Here is a 21667-nt window from a genome sequence, read left to right as displayed (position 1 = left end):
GCGGTATCTGTAACAGTAGTCACAAATATGACCTTAGGTCACTCACTTGAATTTCCTAGAAAACAATTTCAGTTATTTCAAATAAAAATACGCATTTAGTTTTAAACAATTTAATGTAATATATCATATATGTAAACTTTTTAAGCCCAAGCCCTATATGAGTAGGACATCTCAGTATAAAGAAAACTGGAAGAAATACAGAATACATCCTTTACTAGTAACAAAACTAGTAAAAGCATTCAGTTTCTAATCTAATGTGTATTGAAAATGACCGCTGAAAATTGTTCTATTACCATAAGATAAAATACTATTTTTCTTGGCAGATTATAATATATTTCTTTGATTATTTTAGCTAATTTATGCAACTTGTTCTTTTTCTTAAAGGTGTGGCAACATATACTTGCAGTTCGGAAGGAGTATGGAGTACAAAAGGACCTGACTTAAGCAACTGCTCATCCCCATGGATCAGTCATATTGGGCAGAAGGTGAACTTTTTCTAAATGAGTTATATGTGAGATTTAAAAAAAAAGTGTAGAGACACATCTGTTTGAAGCCTAAAGCAAGACTCCAGCTGTATTGGAATATAGTTTACACTACAGCTAACTGTAGCAAGATCTCACTTTCTAGCATAGCCTCTTGAGTCAAATTTAAAAGAGCTCACCTAAATGTAAAGATATATTTCTGTGTATAGTTTGTAATTGTACTGTGTATAGTTTGTAATTGTACTGTACATTGGGTCAGTTATTCTACCACTTATCTTCCCCTGAAGTCCAAACCCCCTGGCACATTTTAAATCTGTCTTCATAGATCAGATAAACAGATGTAAAGAAGCCAGGGGTTTGAGTGCCTAGACATTAAAGTATTTGGTGGTGGAAGATTTGGTTACTAGTCCAGGGTCACTCAATAGTGGTGGGCATTGGGTCAATCCTTGAAAGATTTGGGGAGGTGGAAGACATGCATTTGCAGCTGTTGGTTTTGCGGCTCCCTGGATATATTTACACCACATCAGTTTTGGCTCAAGTTTCCCATCTGAGTGGGACTTCTTATTTATCTTGGGTGGCTTTGTGCGTTGTACATCTCTATACCCCACAGTCTTGCCATTCCGACTGTCAAACATCATATGAGCAAGTGCAGCTCCTATTCTGGGAAGCTACAGGAATAACTTTTACAATGTATTGAAAGAAAAGGGGTGCTGTTGAGCTTAGGAAAAAAAAAATAAAATGTATGAAAATTATACTATATATCTATGATACCTATATAGCAGCAGTCCTAATTGTGAATTCCTATACACAAAATCTTAAATATTTAAAAATGAACCGCACTAAGGTCACAGATAAACTACATCTAATGTGCAATTTAAAGTGATAACAATGAACAAAATTCAAATACAATATTAGTATTCAGTCCCAACATGTGAATAATTAGTGCAATGGTGCTGTGTCTTTAATGGTGAACCTCCATACTAGAATGACAAGTACTTCACTGTGTTCACACTGATGCCCCACATAGATGTAAACTCACTGTCATTTCATGACCACCTATCTCTAGGTAAGTCACACTCACTTTTGGGACTATCCCAGTATGCAATATGGTCCTGATGGCCGATATTCCTTCACCCTCTTAACCGTGGTTGCTGGTAGTAACCGCTAACCTTCCACTAGGACTGTATCAATATTAGAAAACTCCTCTCCTCCACAGGCAGTATTTCATATTTTCAGCATAAATTAAAACAAAACCAGACATCCCATAGTGTAAAACTCTATAGAACTTTAATATGGGGTCAAACAATAGAAATGCCACTTACAAAAACAGTGTGCCTTCCTGGCCAAGAAAAGGCACTTTTTTTGTGAGTGGCATTTCTATTGTCTGACCCCATATTAAAGTTCTGGCCTTCACATCATCCCCGGCTTCCCCCGTACTTTATAGTAGTGACAGACCCCACTTCCCTGTCCAACCTTACATTGCAGAGGGCAGAATGCACAGAAGGTCTAGAGCTAACATCGGAAGGGCAGCAACAGTGATGGACAGAGGGCGGGAGCTCCCCCAGTTAACTGATTGGTTGCTATGATATAGGGCAGTCCTAGAAATTAGTCAGTTAACTGGGCCAGCTACCGCCCTCCATCCGTTGCTGTACTGCTTCCCTATGTCAGTTTTGCAAAGAAGACAGTGCTAGCGGCAGCTCTGGGGGAAGAACTGGCTCCTAAATGGCGCGACCGACCGCGGGTCCGGGAGGTACATTGACTCGGTCCACATCTGGACAGCGGTCCATCATTTATTGATAGCTGTTCTAGAGAATGACCCTTGACCTCTTCAAACAGTCCAGATCTGTTGTCTCAAGGTCCCTCTTTAGAGCAAGTCAAAAAGGAAAAAATAAAGCAAAGACAAAACAAGGTCATGGCAACACCTGATTGTCTGACATGGGAATAAGTAAGAGAACCTTAACTTCCAAAAACTAAGTTGTGCTACGTATCACTTCACATATCTTCTGCTCCCATGTGCTCCCATGTTTGAACAATTATAACATCCCCCTACTGAGGTGTGTCCCTATTTCAAAAATAGGAAAAGGAAAAAAAAGGAAGGGGGAAAGGATAGAAAAAAAAGAACAAAGAAAAGACCAGAGCAGCCGTAGAATCTAGCCAGACACCTGTTGGAACCTCCAGCCCAACAAAAGGAGTAAAAGATGATACCCCCTTAGTAACAAGCTGACACAAGCAAACTCCATCAGGAGTAACCTGTGCCCTATGTTACTGAAAAGGTGTAATCAGTCCAAAAAAATCAAGTTTTATTAAGCTATTCCTCCTTTTGCTTACGGGAAGCTAGGATGTCTTCGGTTGTACACATATTTTATTTTGTGTAACCAGACACTCATGGGAGGGGGGAGCTGTGTTAAGGATGTGTATCAGGAGAAAGCTTTTGTATCATTTGGATGAAAGGGTTGCCAGGTGAAAAAGGTAGGCCATTGGGTCTTCACCAAGCCGAACATCAGTATGCCTGAAGACCAAGTTCCAAACTTGTGTCCAGAAAGGTGCAGTTCCAGAAAATGTGCAGGAAAGAACCCTTCTGTTTAAGGCACCCCCAACACATGGGAAAGTTTGAGGGAAAATTTTGTGGAGGGTCAAAAGAACCCTGTACCATTTGGAAAGGATTTTAAATCCAGTCTCCTGGATGTTACTAGAAGGAGACACAGTATGAGTGAATCAGAATATGCATTCCTTCTGAAAGTTCTGCTTCTTTGCATCCCCCCATTCCTTTTAATTATTGGCACTTTTTTTGGGGGTGGGGGAGCGGGTACCTAGTTTTGACAGGTATCCACTCACACTGCTGCTCAGATTGCTGAGTGGAAACTTGGGCCCCTCCTCCTTCTCCTGAAGCTTTCAGTTTGCGCATGTGTGGCAATGTGAGGGAATCAGCTGTGAAACTGCAAGGCGCCTAGACCCAAAGCCCATTGAAGAATTGTCTCGGGTGAGGACCAAGCTGGATCCTTGGATATGTAAATGTTCTTATAATAAAAGTCAGCAGCTACAGTATTTGTAGCTGTTGACTTAATTTTCCTGGTGGAGACTGGAGCTCCTCTTTAACCCCTTCGCGCAGAGCCTCCCAGCCCTTGAAGGGGTTTCAGATCATGTGACTGCCTTGATTGGCTGTCACAGTGGTCTCATGATCAGAAAGTAGAGATTGAGAGCTTTTCATTAGCCCCCGGTAACTGTGTCGGGAGCGCTCATGGCACACACTCTCAGCACAGTTTTGTTTATCTTTAGGTACATATATATATTGCCTGTCGGCAAGTGGGCCTTAAAGCCAAGAGGCCGCATATACGTACTGTATGTGTATGGGCGGCGGGAAGGAGTTAAGATGATGAGGTAATACATATATTATTCCTTTTTTCAGGGCAAGCAATTTTTAAAATAACTAGCATTAACTGTTTATAAAAGTATACAATTTGTCTATTTCATAATGACACAAAAATTTCAGTTCTGGTACAATCCATTGCAAAGTAATTTCCAAATGAAATAAAGGCCTTTTGCCCTGTTTTGATGCTTTTTTTTAATTTGTAACACCTAAAACGTTAAAGAAAGTGAATAAAAACAAATAATCAAATATTTTATTTTTTCAAATATTATTATTATTTTTTTTTCTATGGCTGAACTGGATGGACTTTTGTCTTTTTTCAGCCAGACTAACTATATATAAAAGCCTCTTGTAATCCCAAATCCACTGTCCAGCTATTGGGCTTGGATTGGGGAGATGACACCTAACACACAACTGTAACTATTACAGAGAAAGTAATGTCATTCACCTGACTGTCAGGGCTGTCTGGCAAGTTAAAAAAAAATAAAAAGTCAGGAGGAAAAAAAATAACTAAGGTGAGAAAGGCGTTAATTAGGGCTTAATAAGGTTAACTAATGTATAATGAGGCATTACATAAGAACACATTTTATTTTATTGAAAAAAAGGATTTGTTATCGTCTCTTGAAGGACATGGGAATATAGTGATTCTTGAACATTTGGATTATATTGCCACTTTGGGAGGTTTGGACACTGGCAAACCTAAAAATACTAAGTCAACCCCTATATAATCCATCTGCAATCATCATACAGTTTTTTGCTAGGGTCCCAGGAGGTTGGACAGTTTTTCCTTAACTTAGCTCTGCTCAGTAAAATCTGGAATATATTTTCTCAGCACATCCTCAGCAATAGCTTTGGAAACCAGACCTGAACATGGCTTGATTAAAAATTGCAGGTCTGCCCTAATGCACTTTTTCTTCTATCTCCCCTATTCTGGAAAGCTTAGCAGATCCTTGCTGAACAAATTCTTAGATTCTGGCAGTTCCCAGTATACCAAGTGTCACCTCCTCTTTATGCTATCCCAATTACTCCTTTTAGAATTTGTGGAATTGATTGGGAACTATATCATGTTGTCCATTGATGGAACAGACAGCTCTCTAAAATGGTAGGGGGATTTCTGTGGGGATCAGTATTTTATTCTGAATTCTCTAACTCTATTTGAGTGTGTAAATACCCACATCTTTGGAAAAAATGTAATTCCTTGCCCGTAACTGACTTGTATTTGCCTCCTTATGATGGGCTGTTTTGGCAGTGTCATTAGTGTCATAAGTGTTTGCACTATTTTCATCCCGAACTCAGTCTTCCTTCTGGACCCCTGCATCTAATTTTCCCAACCTTTATACAATGAGGGTTCTGAGCACAAATGCAACCTTTTTTCTTCCTTGCAAGGAAATCTCCATGTTGTTAGTTCTGTACTTTCCTGAAAAGTCAGCAGACACAGCACTCTGTTACCTAGCTGAAGATTCCCCTTAATGGGAAATTGTAAGTATGGAGATCCTTATGGGACCTATTTATGGGAAGAAAGATCATCTTGGTTCTTTTTATCAGACTTAATTATTCACATTTATAATTAGACAGGTTGTATTGAGGTTATTGCACCTCTGAATCATCTCTAGGTGTGAGCTGAAAGATCTTCCTCTCATCCTTCCTATCCTGAGGATTTGTTTGTGTTACAATATATCCTCACACAGCATTCTCTGTTATATAGGTGTGTGGATTTCGCCACCCTTCCTTAAAAGGGGCTTAGTATTCTATCCTTCTTTTCACTTTGAAGATCTCCTTCCTCTCTTCCTTTAGATTGCAGCTGAGAGGGTTGTCATATCCCCCTTTTCCCTGAGATCTAGGATTATGAGTGTTCTACTTTAACCTCCAGCTATTCACTATTTTTGGTTGGGGCATACTTTGTCTAACCCACCTTAGCTGTTGGTTGGTCCTTCCTTCTCCTCTTGTTCACGTGGTTGTTTTTCCACTTGTTTTGGTGGATAATTGGTTGTCCTTCATACTATTGTTGAGATTCATAATTGTTTCAGGTAGCAGTTTTCAAATAATGTTGCTACCTGCCCTGCTGTGGACTACTAGGTTAATTCTTAATGCCTCGATTGTAGCAATTACATATTTAGCTCCTCCTTTTTCATCTAGTCCTTGTTCAGGCATTGTGGTTGATTTGCTAAATTAGAGTGCAAAATATGGTGCAGCTCTGCATAGAAAACAATGAGCTTCCAGGTTATATTGTCAAAGCTTAATTGAACAAGATGACGTTAGAAACTGATTGGCTACCATGCACAGCTGTACCAAACTTTGCACTTAACAGTTTTAGTCAATCAACCCCATTGCTTCTTTCACATGCTCATATGGTAAGAGCCATATCCACTGGATCTCTTAGTAGCTGTTGCCCACCCCTCATTTATTTTTGGACTTCCAAATGTCCAAGAATTACAATATTCCTGTGTCCCTTGATGGGAGATAAAACTGAGGCATGATGGTTGGAGACAGGGTTGTATGGGGACTTGCTTAACATTTTTAGTTTGCCATTATCCAAACCTCCTTATGGTGGCAGTATAATCCAAATGTCTAATAATTACTGTATTCCTGTGTCCCTCATTGAACAAGATAAAGATTATTTTAAGTTGAAAAATCTTTTTTTCACTAGTTGGGTTGCTTTAACTGCCATCATAAAGACCAATGTTCAGGCACAGCTACTGTGTAAAAGAGCAAGTCCTAGATGTCAAAATGATTTGTTGCCAAAAGCAGCTGAAGAAATTATGGGGGAAGAGGAATAGAATGTGTGCCCACAGTGCTGATTAAAACTTTTTAAGGTATACACCATACGTCTAAAGATGCTGAGGCTTTCTAAACGTAAGCTTTAAAAAATGCGTGTAGCCAGTTTTGATTCTTGGCTGCAAGCAAGGGTTGAGTGAAGAGAGTCATACTCTTTCTATAATTTGTTGTGTACCTGTAGGTATACAGGACTCCTATTGGTTTTGAGGTGCCCTTGGAGGCCATTAAGATATGTAGGCATAATCCAAACTCCCTCGGGCATCACATTTCTATGGCAATTCTATATATAAGAATGATCAGATTTAAAAAATGTATTTATGCCTGTGGAGAACAACAAAGAGGAGTATTCAGACACTTCTGGCAGCAGCTCAGGGAAAACAATAGAGCATACTGCATATACTGTTTGTGTAACACATCTGATTGCTGTTTCCCCCAAAACACTAGGCTGTTGAGGTTAGAGATGCAAAATCCTCAGAAATTTTGAAGCCATGGGAAAAACACATTTTTTTGCAGTTTTTTTTCCCAGAAAAAGGAAATTTTTGGAAAAATTTTAATAAATTCCGGGTGGAGTAGTCTTAGAAATTGAGATTACTTTTGTTACACTGCAAACTGCAGTTTTGATCTATTTACCTTTGAGGAACCCCTGACAAAAAGTCTGAGATCTCGGGGAACCCCCAAAATAATTTCACAGAACAGTACGGGGGGGGGGGGGGCAGAGGAAAACTGTACAGGAAGGCCAGGAGAGAAATGTACAGGAAGGCCAGGAACTGTACCGGGGGGGGGGAGCAGGATGGAACAGTATAGGGATGCCAGAAGAGCACGTCACAATACAGGGCGGCCAGGAGAGAATAGGGCAGGAGGGTCAGGAGAGAACGGTATGGGGGGAGTAGTGTTGAACACTATAGGGGGACAGGAGAGCACAGCACAGTACAATAGGTCCAGGGCCAGCTGAGAATGGTGCAGGACAGTGATGCAAGTTATTTTCCTCTGCGGCTCTGCAGCTTGACTGTTAGCTATGTGGGGATGCAATCTACCCATCTGCTTGTGATGGACAGGCAGATTGTAGCAGAACCCCTAGGGACCTCTTGTGGAACCCCAGTTGAGAAACACTGCTCTAAATGTTAGTCTCACCATTTTTTCTGAGAGGAGGAAATGAAAAACCACTTTACTGACCAGCCTACAGGTAAATATTATGCTGTAATGGTAGAGAACATTAATAGGATGTTTTAAAGGTTATGAGAATAAACTAATTTGTCAAATTTACCTTATCACCTGTCAATTAAAGTGTTACTAAACCCACAACAGTAAAATCAGTCTGTATATGCAGTAAAGCATGCTTGTTATACTCACTGTGGAACTTAAGGGGTAATCATCCGCATTGTGTAAAAAATATATTTGATCCTGTTCTCCCTGATCCTCCCCCTCTATTGCCCCCAGTCCATCTCCTGATAGAACAGAGCATTGGGAGCAAGCTGCACATGCTCAGTTTGGTGTGTATTGCTAGAGGTTTTTTTTTCTTGGGAGAGTGCATGTGATCAACACAGAGCCAATCAGCACTGTCCAGACAGAGGGTCAGGGGTCCTCCTCCTACGAGCTTTAACCAGTGCTCTGCTGGACACTGATAGAAGTCACAAAACTGCTCTAACTAATGATGATAAAAGGTATTTAGCAGTTTATATTTAATAAAATAATTGCATTTCCATGTAGTGTGTACTGTGAGAGACCAGATATATTGAATGCAGGGTCCTGGCTTTAGTAACGCTTTAAAGCAGAACTCTGGGCAAAAACTTCTTTACATGTCTTTGTTGCTGATTTGCTACTTTCACTGAATATGACATCTATCTTCTTGTTAACTCAATAGTTGCTCTGATATAGCCTGATCATTTTCTTTTACAAAGAATTTTATTGTAGAGTAAGCAAAGTTGAACAGTCATACGACAGACAGATGTAATGACCGACAGTAATAAATTGTACAATGTAATTGAGCACTAGTATAAATCATATATTGGAAAAAATGTGAGCTTTATCTCGTAATAAAAAATGCCCTGAGGGAGAAGACGATCAGGGGGTAGGAAAGAGACAACTAACATTCTTTGAAGGTCAATGAAATTGTAGACTCTAAAAGGGGTTTTTGCTACATCTACAGATAGAAAACATGAATTACTAAACTTTGGGCTCATGAAAAAAAATCCAAGTTGCATAAGTAGCAGTACATATGTATCACATAAAACAATAAGCCCATTTATTAGGACATGCATAAGAACAGATTAGACAGAAGAATAGAAAGAAACATTCAATGAAAAGACACGAACAAAGAAGAGAAAGAGAGAGAGAAAAAAAAAAAAAGAGGGGAGGGGGCTCCAAGAGAATCACAGTAGAATCCATCCTCATATTGACAGAAGGGACTGGTCGAATCTTGATGGTTGAGCTATATCCAGCCAGGGACGCCATATCCGCAGAAATTTGGGATGGGTATCCAACAAAATGGCCGTCAGTTTTTCATTAACCATTATAAAATTCATCCGATTTTTGACAGCCTCAAAGCTAAGAAGAAGGGTCTTCCAAGCCCTCGCAATTGTCAATTTAGTAGCCACAAATAAGTGAGTTGCCAGCTGCCATTCAGGGCGGAGAAGACCCTCCAGTGGTTTAAGTAGAAGTGCTTCATACGGGTTATGTTTAATATCTGTGTGAAACATAGTGCGGAGGAGGGCATACACCCTAATCCATAATCTGCTTACTTTAGGACAAGTCCACCAGATATGAGCCATGGTACCCAATTGTTGGCATCCCCGAAAACAAACTGGTGAATATGTAGGGATGAAACTGGCCAGACGAGCAGGCGTGTAGTACCATCGGTAAAGAATTTTGTATGCATTCTCAAGAATAATGACATTCCTAGAACATTTAGATAATGTTTGGGTCATGGACCGCCAATCCTGTTGATCCAAAGACCCCCCTAATTCAGACTGCCAACGCTGATGATAGGAACGAACCGGGGGAGTCCTATAAGAAATAATAGAAGAGTAAATCAGGGAAATCAAACCCGGAGCATGGGGTCTGTGTCTGCACTGGCTTTCAAAAGGGGACAAACGATAGGATCCCGAATGCGTGCGTATTAGTGTATTGACAAAGTGACGGAGTTGAAGATATCCAAAGTGTTCCCCCAGGGGAATATTATAAGAAGAGTTTCAAAAGTAAGTATTCGAGTGGGAGTTAAGAGCGAATGTACATCGTAGAACCCATGCGTCTGCCACCAGATAAACTGCCTGGGATTATCCCGGCCTGGAGGGAATAGCGGGTTATGCAACAGACGTAACAGCGGCAGGTGGGCAGAAATAAGGCCAGCAGAATACTTAATAGAATCCCAAAGACGGAGCGAGAGCGTCAACGTCGGGCTAAGAGTAGACAAACGTAAAGAAGTAGGAAGCCACGGTAAGGAGGAGAGCAGTATCGGATGGGAGTCCATCATATCTACAACAGCCCACAAGGGAAAATGATGAGAAGCATGGATATGAGCCAAAGGAGCAATATTGGCTGCCAGATAGTAAGACTGGAGATTTGGGACAGATAACCCACCCTCACTCTTTCGCGCAAATAAAATATGTTTACTAATTCTGGGACGAGAAGAACTCCAGATAAAGGACAAAAGCTTTCGCTGGTGGATACGCAGAATATGCGAAGGTACTGGAATTGGTAAAACACAAAATAAGTACAGTAGTTTAGGAAGATAGGTCATACGGATCGCATTTATTCTGCCGAACCATGAAAGCGGAAAGTGAGACCAGGAGGTCAATAGCTCAGTCAGCTCCTGAAAGACAGTGGGAAAATTAGCCTGGTACAATCCATCATATGTCGGTGTGAGCTTAATTCATAAATTAGCCTGTCATTTTCAAATCAAACCGTTAATCCTCAGGGGTTTCCTGTTTGTAAGACCGGTGACTGCTATTCCTCCTATTTCACCAGCCACCGCTCTTGGCACTTCCCATTTGTAGTTCTATCTACAGGAAGCAGGACTGTGCTGTCCCTGCTTACTGTAATGTGCAGAACAGGACTCGGAGACCACCGGTCTGTACTGCCCATGGAGGTGAGGTTCTAAAAATGACAGCCCCCCTGGGTATCACTGAAAGGGTGCACTGGCTGGAGGAGGAAACAGCTGGGACACAGGAGGACTGACCACAGACTCAGTGCTCTGTTCACAGTCAGTTCTGCAGCAGATGGTTTGGCTTGCGAGAGCCAGGAGAAAGCTAGCTGTCAAAACTGAGCGATGATATCAGGGGTGGGTGGGACTGGAGCAGCTGTCAAATGCCAGCCAATCAAATGGGGACTGGGTGGGCCACTATGTTTTTGGGGCTCTGCCCACTTTCTTAAACAATCCACTCATTGGCTGGTCTTTGACAGCTGCTCCGGTTCCACCAACCCGGATGAGAGGGGTGGCAGGGGGCATACTCTGCATTCTCGTCCCTGCAGCCACTGAATGCCTGTGGGAGGGAGAGGAAGAGAAGCAGGCATTCAGTGGCACCTGAGTATATGGTGTGTCCTCCTGCCTGTCACACTGCCCCTCACCTATCACATTGCCCCCCGTCACAATGCCCCCGCTCCTGTAACACTGCTCCCCTCTCCTGTCACACTGCCCCCCCCCGCCTGTCACACTGCCTCTTCCCCTGTCATACTGGTGTAATAGTGCCTGTCCCTGTGACTTTACAGGAGGGAGACTTCTCATTTCCTGTTTCTGCGACCCCACCGAAAGGAAGACTTCCCCTCACTTCCTGTGACACCAGAGGGAGACATCCTGTTTCTGTGACACCACTGAAGGGAGACATCCTGTTTCTGTGACACCACTGAAGGGAGACATCCTGTTTCTGTGACACCATTGAAGGGAGATTTCTCACTTCCTGTTTCTGTGAACCCACTGTAGGGAGACTTCCCCTCACACCTTGTCCCTGTGACCCCACCGGAGGGAGACCTCACTTCCTGTCTGTGTGACACCACTGGAGGGAGACTTCCTGTTTCTGTGACCCCACCGGAGGGAGACCTCACTTCCTGTCTGTGTGACACCACTGGAAGGAGACTTCCCCTAACATCCTATTTCTGTGACCCCACCGGAGGGAGACTTCCCCTCACTTCCTGTCCATGTGACACCACTAGAAGGAGACTTCCCCTCACATCCTATTTCTGTGACCCCACTGGAGGGAGGCTTTCCCTCACTTCCTGTCTCTTTGACACCACTGGAGGGAGACTTCCTGTTTCTGTGACCCCACTGGAGGCAGACTTCACCTAAATTCCAGACCCTGTGACCCCATGGGATAGGTTTCAGTTAATCCCCTGTAGTATGGCTACAGTATCTTAACAATTAGTTTATCTGCTGTTGTTGCTGGAGGGGGAGAGATTGCAGAGAGCAGCCACAGCCAGTAACTGAAAACCTAGAGGAGGGAGAATTCAAAATAAAGTAGACTTCATAGAATGAACTGTCAGGGAGCGAGGAGCCAGACACACAAGGAGGTGCAATTAAAGGTAGGTTTATTAATATAAAAATAAGACAAGAGTCTATGCAAGTCCAACATCGAAAATCGTAGCCAAAGCCGGGGTCAAGAGCCAGGAAGAATCGTCACCAGAGCCGGGATCAGGAGCCAGGAAGAATGGTCGCCAGAGCCGGGATCAGGAGCCAGGAAGAGTGGTCGCCAGAGCCGGGATCAGGAGCCAGGAGGAGTCTTAGCCAAAGCCGAGTCGGTATCCAGGAAAGCAATGAGTAGCTAAACAGGATCTTGCTGTTGTGCAACAGACAGGGCACGAATGCAATGGACAGCCACAAACAGCAGACTTATATATGATAAGCTGCCACCTCCTGGGGGAGGAGCCGCAGAGGGCTGAAAGCATAAAGGATCCCACAATGCTTTGCAGACACCTAAGATGGATGCCAGCACATGGAGCAGCACAAGGTCTGAGGAAAGGTAGGACCTTGACCTGAACTAAACATTGATTAAACAAGATTGTCAGCTAACTGACCTGCTGTGTGGTGCTGAAAAGTGTGGCTGGAGAATGAGGGAGCGTGATTTACACTGAAGTGGGTGAGCACACATTCAACATGTACTAGCCAAGTGTACCCGCCCACATTCACTGCAATTCCCAGAGGTTGATGGGAAGTGTAGTTTTCTGAGAGGGGATATGATGTAATCCCTGCTGTTACACCTCCTCCTTGGCAGAGCAGATGCTGTTATCTTTTAAAATGACAATGAAGACTTCCTGAAAATTCAGTTAGACTTTTCTTTTTAATGGAAAGGAATTTCACAAATGTATTAACTGTTTAGTATTTGTGTAGGGGGAGTACTAATAGGTGCTTGTTTGCCTATCCTGGAGTTCTTCTTTAAGGCCTGAGAGGAGGAAAGAAATTATCATCTAGTGTATCCCAACAATCACCCAAATGTAAGAGGTACAAGATGGAGCCCACAAGCAAACTAAATTGGAACCTTTCTCCTGCAGTTCCCCCTAGTGGCAAAATGCAGATTTCTCTTGTCTGAGGACAGTACAGTGTTACTTGAATTGTATTCCAGGATTTGGTTGTCTTCAGCTGAGAGAACTTTAAATAAAATCTTTCATTAAGGTCTTCATGTTATATAGTTTGAATACAATGTCATAGATATAATATCATTTTAAAAGAACATATTTCACACTTCTCTTTTAATTTTTTTACAGAAAAAACAAAAACGGCTTTGGAAAAATTTTTTTTCCAAGTTTTCCGGGTTTTTTTCCAGGCCTTCCCTCTAGGCACTCTGATATGAGATATTTGCTTGATCCAGCTAAAGATGTCCATATCAAGTGTAAAGTACAGGTCTAGCACCTTGGGATCATGTGCAAAGCCGTTGATTTTAAACAGAAGTCTTTATTTTTCTTTAAATCAAACAAAACAGAGCCTTCAGCAGCAAAACAAACCTTCAGAAAACAATCCAAAAGTCTTATCTTTAGTACAAAGAACAAGTCATGCAGTACACATCCATCTCAACAGCTACTACTCCACCACTCCCAGCACTAGGAGTTGCATGTCTTATGTGCTGCTTCCTGGAGGCTGCTTAACACTGTAGAGACCGAAGTCCCCCTAGTCGGGGGTGGAGGTTCTTTCCCCACCAGAATATCACTGAACCTCCAAAATTCCAAGTGCCAAATAAGCCATTTCTAATGCAGAGAAGACTGCGAGTCAGTCCTCTCCTTATGTTTGATTATCCCACAATTCCTCACGCAGCATGGGAGACCCCTGAGTACACAAAGCATTTCCATTAAAGGGACTACAATCCAAATATCGGTGCCACAAAGCACCCCTTAGTACACTTTCAGCTAATACCTCCTCCTTGGGGAGAGAGTGCCACATTTTAACTGCTCTAACTGTAAAGAACCCTTTCTGCAATATAAAGGTAAACCTCCATTCTTCTAACCTCAAATTATGACAGCTTGTTTTTTTCAGCAACCTACGTTTACTGAAGTCATCTTTAGTATATTTGTTCATTGTAATCATATCCCCTCTTAAGCACCTCTTCTGAGAGTGTTTAACTGTAATTTATGTAATTGATTCTCGAGGTCCTCCATCCCCCTTAATTTTGTTGCACATTGCTGAACTCTTTCCTTTTTATATACAGTTGCAAGAAAAAGTATGTGAACCCCTTGGGATTTCGTGGAGTTTTGCATGAATTGGGCATAAAATGTGCTCTGATTGTCATCTAAGTCACAACAATAGAAGAAAACAGTCTGCTGAACATAATACTACACAAACATTAGATGTTGCCATGGTTTAATTGCACATAACATGTAAACATTCACAGTGCAGGGAGGAAAAAGTATATGACTTCTTCCAGAGCTAATTGGAGCCAGGAGTGAGCCAACCTTGACTTCAATCAGTGTGATATTGGATGTGTTGCTGACAGCTGTCCTGCCCTTAAAAAACACACACCTATTTTGGGTTTACTGGTTTCAAGAAGCACTGTCTGATGTGAACCATGCCTCGCAGAAAAGAGCTCTCAGAAGACCTACGATCAAGAATTGTTGACTTGCATGAAGCTGGAAAGGGTTACAAAAGTATCTCCAAAAGCCTTGATGTTCATGTGTCCACAGTAAGACAGACTGTCTACAAATGGAGAAAGTTTAGCACTGTTGCTACTCTTCCTAGGCATGGTTGTCCTGTAAAAATGACTGCAAGAGCACAGCGCAGAATGCTGCATGAGGTTCAGAAGAATCCCAGAGTGTCAGCTAAAGACCTACAGAAATCTCTGGCACATGCTAACATTTTTGTTGACACATCTACAATAAGGAAAACATTAAACAAGAATGGAGTACATGGGAGGACACCACGGAGGAAGCCATTGCTGTCCAAAAAGAATATTGCAGCACGTTTGAAGTTTGCAAAAGAGCACCTGGATGTTCCACAGCACTACTGGCAAAATATACTGTGGACAGATGAAACCAAGATTGAGTTGTTTGGGAAGAACACACAACACTATGTGTGGAGAAAAAAAGGCACAGCACACCACAACAAAACCTCATCCCCATTGTAAAACATGGCGGAGCGAGCATCATGGTTTGGGGCTGCTTTGCTGCCTCAGGGCCTGGACGGATTGTTGTCATTGATGGGAAAATTAATTCCAGAGTTTATCAAGACATTTTGCAGGAAAACGTACGACCATCTGTCCACCAACTGAAGCTCCACAGAGGATGGGTGATGCAACAGGACAATGACCCAAAGCATACAAGTAATTCAACAAAACAATGGCTGCAACAGCACAGAATACGCCTTCTGGAGTGGCCCAGTCAGAGTCCTGACAACCCAATTGAAATGCTGTGGCATGACCTTAAGAGAGCGATTCACACCAGACATCCCTAGAATATTGTTACACTGAAACAGTTTTGTGAAGAGGAGTGGTCCAAAATTACTCCAGATCGTTGTGCAGGTCTGATCCGCAACTACAGGAAACGTTTGGTTGAGGTTATTGCTGCCAAAGGAGGGTCAACCAGTTAAGTCCAAAGGTTCACATACTTTTTCCTCCCTGCACTGTGAATGTTTACATGTTATGTGCAATTAAACCATGGCAACATCTAATGTTTGTGTAGTATTATGTTCAGCAGACTGTGTTCTTCTATTGTTGTGACTTAGATGACGTTCAGAGCACATTTTATGCCCAATTCATGCAAAACTCCACGTAATCCCAAGGGGTTCACATACTTTTTCTTGCAACTGTATAACAATGCTAAACATAGCTCCACCTCCCAAAGCCCCTTTTTCCTCAATACGGGGTATCATCCAATTTTTATTCCTGATCTCCCTATCGCAACTCAAATTCCTGCTGTTGCCAACAGATTAACTACATTGCAGGAGAATCAGGCGAAGTTGATTGAGACTTTGGTGGAGGCTCATGAATGTTATAAAAGGGTTGCCGACAGTCATAGCAGATCACTTCCTACCTTTCATGTGGGCGACAAGGTTTGGCTATCTACCAAAAATCTGAAGGTTCATGTTCCATCTGCAAAGTTGGGCCAAAAGTTTGTGGGACCTTTCCAGATTTCTGCTCAGATCAACCCAGTCACCTTTCACTTAAAACTTCCTGACAGTATGAAGATTCACCCTGTTTTTCATATATCATTTTTCCAACCATTTCATAAAAATCCTTTCTCTGGAAGAAATTCTTCCACCTGTTGAGGTAAAGAGTGAATAAGAATATGTGGTGGAGAAGATTCTTGACTTGACTGTTTAGAGGAAAATTGCAATATCTTGTCCAATGGGAAGGATATGGGCAAGAGGAGAATTCTTGGGAGCCTGAGGAAAATGTTCATGCTCCTAGATTAATAAGAGAATTCCACCAGAGGTTTCCCCACAAGCCTGGTCCTAACACGTCTAGGGGACGTCCTGTGAGGAGGGGAGTACTGTCAGAGCCTGGGTTCAAACCTGGGCCTTCTGCAGTGAGAAGCAATGTTTCTTCTTGCTGAGCCACGTGGAATGCTGGACAGTTGCCTTGACAACTGTTTGGATGATCCTGCCTTGGCCCTGTTTGTCTTGAACCCCTTGCTCCTCCCATGAAATTCCTGATAAAAGCCATGCCTCTGCATTTCCTCTTTGCCAGATTATTGTGCCTTCACCAGCCAATATCCGGCTTGTCTCTCCTGCTGCCGTCTATACCTTCGCTACCGACCTTTGGCTTGTTCCTGGACTACGATTTTGCCTCATCCTCATCTACTACCGTTTGTGACCGACCCTTGGCTTGTTAACTGACTCCGCTTCTTCTTGATCCTTAACTTGTTCGATCTGCTACTGGTTTCTGGCTTGCTCATTTTCTGGTGGAGTGATCCTGAGATCTGCAACCTGGTACCAACACGCAGCCAAATCCATCTCCACCATTAGGAGCTCTGGTGAAAACCGGTTGGTGCTTAGACCCCGCACCTCAGGTGAGCCTGCGTCCTTTCCCAGGGTGACCTGGCTGTGTACCTATCCTGCTTTTAGCAGGTAAGCCTTAACACTGCTATAGCAACTGGTCTCTGACCCAGACCGTGACAAGTAGACAGGGACCCAGATTTACTCCCTTGGACAAGTAGTTTTTTGTTTTTTTTTGTTTTTCTTTAAATCTCCATACCCCTGTAACTACCCACCCCTGTGGACTGACACCCTCCTATTTACACAAAATGAAATCATCCCAAACTTCCCCTCCTTTCTGAATGACCTCACCCAAACCAGATGTCTGCATTCCCAGGACTGACACGCATTTGTGAGTAAGAAGAAGGTGTCACCAAGTCTGATTGTAGAGCCAATCATTGTGTAAAACTCCACTGATTACTGATATTAAGCGCTTCAGAGACCATTCATATCCTCCCAGCGTTCTGTGATTATCATTGTTAGTTACTGTATATACAGTGAAGTAAATAAGTATTTGATCCCCTGCTGATTTTGAATGTTTGCCCACTCACAAAGAAATGATCAGTCTAAATATCGAATGGTAGGTGTATTGTAACACTGAGAGACAAAATAGCAACAAAAAATTCAAAAGAAATGCATGTCTAACAAATTATGCAATGATTTGCATGTTCATGAGGGAAATAAGTATTTGATCCCCTATCATTCCGCAGGATTTCTGGCTACCAGGTGTCTTTTAAAACAGGTAACAAGCTGAGATTAGAAGCAGTCTCTTAAAGGGAGTGCTGCTAATCTAATTTTGTTACCTGTATAAAAGACACCTGTCCACAGGAGCAATCAAACAACCAGATTCCAAACTCTCCACCATGGCAAAGACCAAAGAGCTGTCCAAGGATGCCAGGGACAAGATTGTAGACCTACACAAGGCTGGACTGGGCTACCAAACTATCGCCAAGCAGCTTGGTTAGAAGGTGACAACAGTTGGTGCAATCATTCACAAATGGAAGAAACACAAAACAACTGTCAGTCTCTCTAGGTCTGGTGCACCATGCAAGATCTCACCTCGTGGAGTGCCAATGATCATGAGAACAGTGTGGCATCATCCCAGATCTACATGTGAGGATCTTGTCAATGATCTCCAGGCAGCTGGGACCACAGTCACCAAGAAAACAATTGGTAACACAGTATGCCGACAAGGATTGAATTCCTCCAGTGCCCAAAAGGTCCCTCTACTCAAGAAAGCACATGTCCAGGCCTCTATGCCTCATCATCTTGCCATAAAGGCAATATCTTTTTATCTAGAATCCAGCACTGGGTTTAGCATCGAACACCGTTTATTTATTTTAGATGTGTTTAGAATATCTGCTCACCCACAATTTCTTTATCTTTCATTTATTTTATCTTATTTAAACAACAATGATAAGAATCTATCATTTACAGAACAATCGGAGGAGAGAGAGATTTTCTTCCTCAATGTCTGTCTGACCGGTGATGATTGTAGAGTTACCACTAGTCTATACAGGAAACCTCTATTTGGTAATACTCTTTTATTAGTCCAATCGGGCCATCCTAGACATACTATCAAAAGTATTCTTGTTGGACAATTTTTGCGCATTCATCACATCTGTAGTGCCCAACAGGATTTCGATAAAAAGGCTCTTGCTCTATACCAGCGATTTTTACATAGGGGATATCCTAAATGGATGCTGGATAGAGCATACTGTATAGCCAGTTCTAAAAGGAGGGACGATCTTCTATTGAAGAAAAAACCATGCAGTGGGAGTGATAGTAAGATAAATGATAATGTCAATCAATCCAGTAAAAGGAATCTTACTTTTTCTGCTCCATTCAGTTTGGAATTTAATTAAATTAAACGCATTGTCACCCATTACCTTCCTATCCTATGTGAGGACCAGACATGTGCAAATATACTCAAGAACGGTATTAATGTAGTTTCAAAAAGAGCCCCCACTTTAGATAACTCTTTGTCTCCCAGTTTCTATAGTCCCATACAAGCACAATCCACTACGTGGTTGCATTTCAAAGGCCACTACCGTTGTGGTGCGCTCTCTTGTCCATGCTGTATACATATTATGAAGGGTAATAAATTTCAGTCTACTGCTCATAATAAAGAATATAGTATTGCTTCCTTCTATAACTGTGATACCACCTATGTGATTTATCTGATCACTTGTAACCTTTGCAATATTCAGTATGTGGGACGTACGACCAGATATTTAAGGGATCGTTTTTATGAACATCTATATAGTATAGAAAGACATCTTTCTACTAGTGTGGCCCGCCATTTCAATAATTGTCTTGCAGGATATATTAAGGCAGTACAGGTACAGGTCATTGAAAAAATTTGTCCTTTCAAAAGAGGTGGTGATATGTTTTTGTGGTTGTGCAAAAAGGAGATATTCTGGATATTTCATCTAAATACAAGTGTCCCACAGGGTTTGAACCATGAATGGGACATCACATATTTTTATGATTGATAAAGAACATGTCTCTAGTGTTCCCTTCACCCCTGCATATAGATGTATGTGTGTGTGTATATGCACATGTGTGTGCATCCATGTATATATGTATTTTCTTATGCTTATCGAGTGGTTTTTATGTATGTATATGTATCCTTTCATATACTTCATTACTCAGTTTATTTGGATGCACGACATGTTCATTCGGGTACATCATGCACCTTACGTGTGCACATTCATGTACACACACATCTTTTCTTTTTTTTAATGCCTTTTTTTTTTTTTTTGCTGTTTTGATATATTCCGGTCTGAATATGTATGGTTTTTTGTGAATTTTTTTGTATTTTATCCCAAGTTGACATGCGTTTTTTTTGTATGGGTTTTTTGCATATGTTTATATTCAAATTTCGATTATTTACATATATGGCTTCTTAGGATATTTACTCACTTTTATCTGTCTTTGTTATTCTATTTTAATTTTTTCCCAATTTATTTTTATCCATTGTTCTTTTTCTCTTTCTTTGTTTCTCCTTTTATTCCACTTTACTTTCCTTTTTTTTTTTTCTTTTCCTCCTTTCTTGTTCTCTGAGATCACTACTTTTGATATAATGGTTTTATATGTCTTGTTATAATGTATTAGTAGGCGTACCCTCAAGATTCAAGAGTGCTGATTAGGACAGGTGTTCTTTATTAACCAAGACCTATATAAGACAGCACTTTTGTTGTTTTCTTTGTTATGATTAAGCACAAGATCGTGTGAAACGCGTTAACAGGTCCTGTATTCATGTCCTGGTGTTTTGTGTGTCCTATGGATCAATAAATACACACTATATTCACCTATCCTCCGGTGTGCGGCTGATCCTTCTTTCTATTGAATCGTGTGTGGTGGCGAGCCAGAGCCTGCACCTGTTGTGGATTGATCTGTATTGTTTGCCTGAGCGGTATACCTTTTGTTCTTTGGATTCAATAAAGGAGTAGCTCAAGAAGAAGCACGCTAAGGTTCTGGAGTGGCCTAGCCAGTCTCCAGACCTTAATCTGATTGAAATCTGTGGAGGGAGCTGAAAGTTCGAGTTGGCAAATGTCAGCCACCAAACCTTAATGACTTGGAGAGGATCTGCCAAGAGGAGTGGGCCAAAATCTCTCCTGAGATGTGTGCAAGCCTGGAGGCCAACTACAGGAAACGTCTGACCTCTGTGATTGCCAACAAGGGATTTGCAACCAAGTTGTCAGGGCTCCGGGGTGTGACCAGAGGTATGTGACTGACGCAGGGAAACGCAGGCTTCAGATAAGTTATAAACAATATAATTTATTAAAGACTAACAATACAAACATAAACGCAGTGCAATACTAAAACATAACACAGTGCAAACGAACCAAACCAAACCACCCACAGATAACAGTACATATAATGCAAGCGTCGCCAGGCAGGCCGGTCAATAACAATCGGGCAGGTAGGTACAGGGGGTCAGGCAGAGAATGGTCGGGGCCACAAGCCAGGGATAAAACAGGAGAAGTCAGCAGAGGTCCGGATCAGGCAGGGTCAGCAACGAATCAGACAGAGACAGGGACAGGGACAGGAATGCAGGAACAAGATACAGGGCCGAGGAAAAACACACACCAAGGCAGAGACTGCAGGTCTGGCCATCCCTTAAATACACCTGCATGATCAACTTCAGGTGTTTGGCTGGCTGCAGGGTTGAGTCTCTGATTGCCGGAAGCACCCGCTGGCCAGCCCTGGTACTGCAGCCCACAAGGCAGGTGGGTCCCACCATTACTGGCAAGTCCATTCCTGACACAAGTACTACGTCATGTTTTGTGAAGGGGATCAAATACTTATTTCCCTCATGAACATGCAAATCACTGCATAATTTGTTAGACTTTCATTTCTTTTGAATTTTTTGTTACTATTCTCTCTCTTATTTCTTTGTGAGTGGGCAAACATTCAAAATCAGCAGGGGATCAAATACTTATTTCCTTCACTCTATAAGCAACACAGAGGTGAGCAAAGTCATAAGAATTTAGTTAAAAAATTAAACATTTGTGATTGTTTTCATGAACAGTTCAGATGGGTAATATACAAGCGCTAATATAAATTATCGCTAGGGTTCAATTTTGGGGCCAATTCTTTTCACTTAATTTAAGAATGACATAGAGGTTGAAATCATGAGCTCTATTTTAGTGT

General features: G+C 41.9%; 1 protein-coding gene across 16 annotated transcripts in view; it reads left to right on the top strand.

Annotated features, from left to right (window-relative positions):
- ADGRL3 (adhesion G protein-coupled receptor L3) overlaps positions 1-21667 on the top strand; it is a 1097183-nt gene that overhangs the window by 453852 nt on the left and 621664 nt on the right. For all 16 annotated transcript variants that reach the window (XM_089687883.1, XM_089687880.1, XM_089687882.1 and 13 more), the window contains exon 8: positions 385-485. In XM_089687883.1, coding sequence (XP_089544009.1) covers positions 385-485 — 101 coding nt within the window. The remainder of the gene's footprint in view (positions 1-384; positions 486-21667) is intronic.

Source organism: Staurois parvus, unplaced genomic scaffold, assembly GCF_062004578.1.
Source record: "Staurois parvus isolate SC_StPar_1 unplaced genomic scaffold, SC_StPar_1.0 ptg000439l, whole genome shotgun sequence".
Lineage (NCBI taxonomy): Eukaryota > Metazoa > Chordata > Amphibia > Anura > Ranidae > Staurois > Staurois parvus.
The sequence above is the reverse complement of the archived record's forward strand: the minus strand, read 5'-3'. Positions and strand labels throughout refer to the sequence as shown.